General features: G+C 34.9%; 1 protein-coding gene across 1 annotated transcript; it reads left to right on the top strand.

Annotated features, from left to right (window-relative positions):
- Positions 1-2,672: 2,672 nt before the first annotated feature.
- LOC104804571 (ammonium transporter 1 member 1-like) lies at positions 2,673-4,462 on the top strand. The gene has a single exon (XM_010528879.2). It carries the CDS (start codon positions 2,720-2,722, stop codon positions 4,226-4,228), a length of 1,509 nt encoding a protein of 502 aa, XP_010527181.1. The 5' UTR covers positions 2,673-2,719; the 3' UTR covers positions 4,229-4,462.
- The last annotated feature ends 774 nt before the right edge of the window (positions 4,463-5,236 follow it).

Below are 5,236 nucleotides of genomic sequence, written 5' to 3'. Positions count from 1 at the left end.
GGGGCGCCAGCCTGCGGGTCCGAACCCATTTTACACCCCTAGTTTTAAGATGGGTTTAGTTAATTTTTTACTTATAAATGTCTAAATTTTTAGGCATTTAGGTTTTCTATAATTTTATAGTCTATATTTAGATCAACATAAAAATTGATAAATCGAATAATATTATGAAAATATATAAATAAAATATTTACAAGATAAAATAAATAATCTATATTTTTTTTAATTGAATCATCAATCAGGTATGATAGTATTCTCTCACTATTTTTTTGTTTGTTTTATTATATTGATAGAGTGATTAAATTCAAATATAAAAATTATAAAAACTAAGATTCGTATCTTTCACATATCATTTCGATACTTTTTCTAAGAACTTATTAGACTTTGTTACTTTATTATTGGTGGCATTGGAATAAGATGAAATATTAATGAAGGTAATTAGTGTTTTAATTAACATAATAATCATTGGCCAGCCTGTCTTCTTGACTAATTTATTATTGATTTCATTTTCACTGTCCAATTTTCTACTTTTAAACGTACTATTATCAGGATGTATTGAATTCGTAGCATTGCCCATTTTTAGTAACATTAATAATTTCTCTAGAAGAAAATATCTTTTTTTCTTCATATTATTAAAACTTCTGAGTGCGGTCCTAATTCTAATTTAGGCAATATCCAGCTGGCGCAAGATCAATATGTAATTTTGGTTTATTATATCTGAAATTTTTTATTTCTTTTCAAAACAAAAAAAATTCAGAAAAGTAATATACTTTAAGTTATAAAAAAAAAAGAAGTAATATACTTTAATTGCTACTTGGGTACAAGACTGTAAAAACATCCTCAAAGTATTAGTTTTCTTATGTTTTTAATATTGAAATATTTTTATAGTGATTTTTTTCAATTTGTAATTCAAATTATTTCTTCTGCTACTTGATTTATATTCCTAATTTCTTATTTATGCTTTCACATGAAGCAATTTTTAGGTAAGATAAGTAAATAAGCTCTTTTGTTTGTTTGTTTTTTGTAATTTTATGCATGAAAAATGAGTGTTGTGCGACCCATATATATTTATGAGAAATCGATGGAAAACCTTATTATAATATCATATGGTAAATCATAGCAAAACAAATTTCAATTCAATTCGAAATACGTCGGTGGATTCTATTTTTATACAATTTATTTATTCCTTTATTTATACACTATTTTTTTCATCCTAAATTATTGTGATTTAATCACCTATTGAAATGTTTCGATTTAAAAATCATATTCATTTGTTTTATTTTGGATTTCTATTAAAGTTGACATTTACTCAAAATCAATGTCATTAGTTTCTTTAAATCGTAACTATTTTATTTTAAAATAATCTATCCCTAGTGTCAATAATTTAAAAGGTTAGAATCCAATTAGAATATTCATATGGGTCCCACTTTGACCGAGAATCTCGCCAGAGAAAAGGTCGAAAAACAAACCCTCCTATTTTGAGATTGGTCGATTTTGCTGACTATTGCACCCACAGGATTCACTGAATTTAACAAAGTTTTAATTCATTACAATAATTACTATGTTAAGTAATTTTTAATTACTATACATTAATTCCTATTCAACATCTTGCATGTTTTTTCATAACATAAGCCATATTTCATTTTTTGAAAAAATATTATTAAGTTGCCGTATATTATAAACTCAAGATAATAACATATAATTACCAAAAAAAAAGAGAATAACATATAAATAATTTATATTACAGTTACGGGCCATTGATATGAAAATATTTCAAAACAAATTTTATAGTAAAGTAAATGTGTAAATAATAATAATAATAATAATAATAATAATAATAATAATAATAATAATAATAATAATAATAATAATAATAATAATAGAAATCCCAAAGAAAAAAAAATGAAACCGCCAGTAAATGGAAAACAATGCGCCAAGCAAATTAGAGATATTAAGAATACATAAACAAATAACATATGAATATAAGAATAAGGAAAAAAATGATAATTTGATTTTGACAGGAAACTTATAATTAAAAAAATTTCGGAATTTAAACAAAAAAGTGTGCAGTTAGGGGGCACGTAAGTTAACGTACCCTCTGAGTGTGTGACAACAATTTATAAAATAAAAAACCATATAAAATTTTATTTTTTTATTCATATATTTATATTTTTATTATTTTAAATTCACGTAATAATATGCCAGTGAATTCAATATCATGGTGGAAGTGTAAGTCAACGAAATAGTATAATAAAGTGTATCCATCATAATTAACGTCATGATAATCCTCGAATCTTCATTATAAAACTATAATTATATTTCTTAATCTCGAAAAAATAATAAACAACAAGTCCCCGACGGCTAAAGCCAGATATAAATGTTACGGTCACAGTCTCCAAAGTCTGAATCAACCAACCAATCACGTACTCACGAAATAAAAAATACATAAATAAATCCATAAAATATTTTTATAACCATAAGGTCCGTAACCATAACCATTTACATTTCATCATTTTTTTCACTCTTAGAAAATCACACCCACTTATTTTATTATTTTACTTCCCCTTACAATTTTTTATTATTTAAATCTCTCTCTCTCTCTCTCTCTCTCTCTCTCTCTCTCCGTTTATATAAACCACCGGTCCGATGGGACATATCTATCTCCCTGAGTTGTTTTGTACCATTAGTCTCTCTCTCTCTCTCTCTCTCTCACCTGCAAACAATGTCGGGAGCAATAAGCTGTTCGGCCATAGACCTGTCCTCGTTGCTCGGCCCGAACGGCACAGCAGCGGCCGACTACATATGCAGCCAGTTCGGGTCGGTGAACACAAAGTTCACTGACGCGTCCTACGCCATAGACAACACCTATCTTCTCTTCTCGTCCTACCTCGTATTCGCCATGCAGCTAGGGTTCGCCATGCTCTGCGCTGGTTCTGTCCGAGCCAAGAACACCATGAACATCATGCTCACTAATGTCCTTGACGCAGCCGCCGGCGGTCTCTTCTACTACCTCTTCGGCTACGCCTTCGCCTTTGGGTCTCCTTCCAATGGTTTCATTGGAAAACACTTCTTCGGCCTCAGGTCTTTCCCCACCTCTTCCGCCGATTACTCTCATTTTCTTTACCAATGGGCTTTCGCCATCGCTGCCGCCGGAATCACCAGTGGCTCGATCGCGGAACGGACTCAGTTCGTCGCGTATCTTATCTACTCGTCGTTCTTGACCGGGTTCGTCTACCCAGTTGTGTCCCATTGGTTCTGGTCCGCGGACGGGTGGGCTAGTCCAATTAGGTCCAATGGTGACTTGCTGTTTGGGACCGGAGCCATCGATTTTGCTGGCTCAGGTGTCGTACACATGGTCGGAGGAATCGCCGGTCTCTGGGGAGCTTTGATCGAAGGCCCGAGAATCGGACGGTTCGGAAGCGGAGGCAGCGCCATCGCCCTCCGTGGCCACTCCGCATCGCTCGTCGTTCTCGGTACTTTCCTCCTGTGGTTCGGTTGGTACGGATTCAACCCTGGTTCGTTCCTCAAGATCCTCAGTCCGTACAACTCCTCCGGTTCATTCTACGGACAGTGGAGCGCGGTTGGTAGAACCGCGGTCACGACTACTCTCGCCGGCTCCACGGCGGCTCTGACCACTCTGTTCGGGAAGCGTCTCCTCTCAGGCCACTGGAACGTGACCGATGTCTGCAACGGTCTCCTTGGCGGGTTCGCGGCCATAACCGCGGGTTGCTCGGTGGTTGAGCCATGGGCTGCGATAATCTGTGGATTCGTGGCAGCCCTGGTCCTCATCGGCTGCAACAAGCTGGCCGAGATGTTGAAATACGATGACCCGCTCGAGGCAGCTCAGCTCCACGGCGGGTGCGGAGCCTGGGGCCTGATCTTCACGGCCCTGTTCGCGACCGAGAAATACGTGGAGGAGGTGTATCCGGGAAAGCCGGGGCGGCCGTACGGTCTGTTCATGGGAGGAGGAGGGAGGTTGCTTGGAGCGCAAGTAATACAGATCCTGGTGATAGTCGGATGGGTAAGCGCCACGATGGGGACGCTGTTTTACGTGTTGCGAAAGTTAGGGCTGCTGAGGATATCGGCGGAGGACGAGATGCAGGGGATGGACATGACGAGGCATGGAGGGTTTGCTTACATGTATTCTGATCATGATGGAGATGTGTCTCCTAAGGCGATTCAACTGAGGAAAGTTGAACCTGCTTCCACATCTCCCGACACTCCGGTCTGATTTTCTAGATTCTGTTTTTCGTTTTTTTAAATGTTTTGGCCACTTTTTTTTGTTTGTTTGGGGAAATATGTAATTTATAGATTCTGTTTTTCGTTTTTTTTTTATAAATGTTTTGGGCACTTTTTTTTGTTTGGGGAAGATCTGTAATTTATAGATTGTGTAGTGGTCTTTATGTGTTGAAAAATGTTGTCTCTCTTGTTTCAATTTCGTAAATGAATAATTGAAAAGCAAATATGTGAGAGATCATATATATATATATATATATATACACACATGATGAATGGCAGAATGATTGTATTGTATGTGAGGTTATGATATATAATCCAACTATTCCGAAAGATTCAATCGTCGAATTACCAGTGTTTCTAGTTTATTTTTCAATATTAAATTCATTTTTCGCTGTATTAAAAAATCTTATTAAAAGACAAAATGAAAAAAAAATCATTTGTAAGTACCAAATAAGGTACGGTTTGTAAAATGTAAAATGTAAAATGTTATGCCAAATCCGTAAATATATAAAAATATAGGGGTATCATGTCAGTTAAATAAATTACAATCTCCGGTTGATGGGCCTAGACATGAAAGTGTGGGCCGGCAACTCCAAGACATTCGTCGACAGAAACAAAGATGTTGTTTAAAAATTAACATGAAAAAAGAATTATTTATCCTAATTTTTTTTCTTAAAGTTAAAGCATTAAACGGGCCCGCATTCCCATAGTATGGGAAGATTTTTGCTACGAACGGAATCGTATGAAAATAAAACCCATGAAATTTCCGTCAACTAAACCAGTGAATCGTCGGTCCATTAGAAATCACACGGTAAGCATTATAAGTAATCCATGAGATATACTATGAAATTTTTTTCCTACTAATATATATATATATATATACATATGACATTTTTTCCTACTAATATATATATATATATATATGAAATATATATATAAATTTTTTTAATCTTTTAGACTGATAATCTTGTTATTTTCAAATATTTTTCGTTTAGCAATG

This window comes from Tarenaya hassleriana, unplaced genomic scaffold (assembly GCF_000463585.1).
Source record: "Tarenaya hassleriana unplaced genomic scaffold, ASM46358v1 Cleome90, whole genome shotgun sequence".
NCBI classification, from domain to species: Eukaryota; Viridiplantae; Streptophyta; class Magnoliopsida; order Brassicales; family Cleomaceae; genus Tarenaya; species Tarenaya hassleriana.
This window is presented reverse-complemented; position numbering and strand designations above follow the sequence as displayed.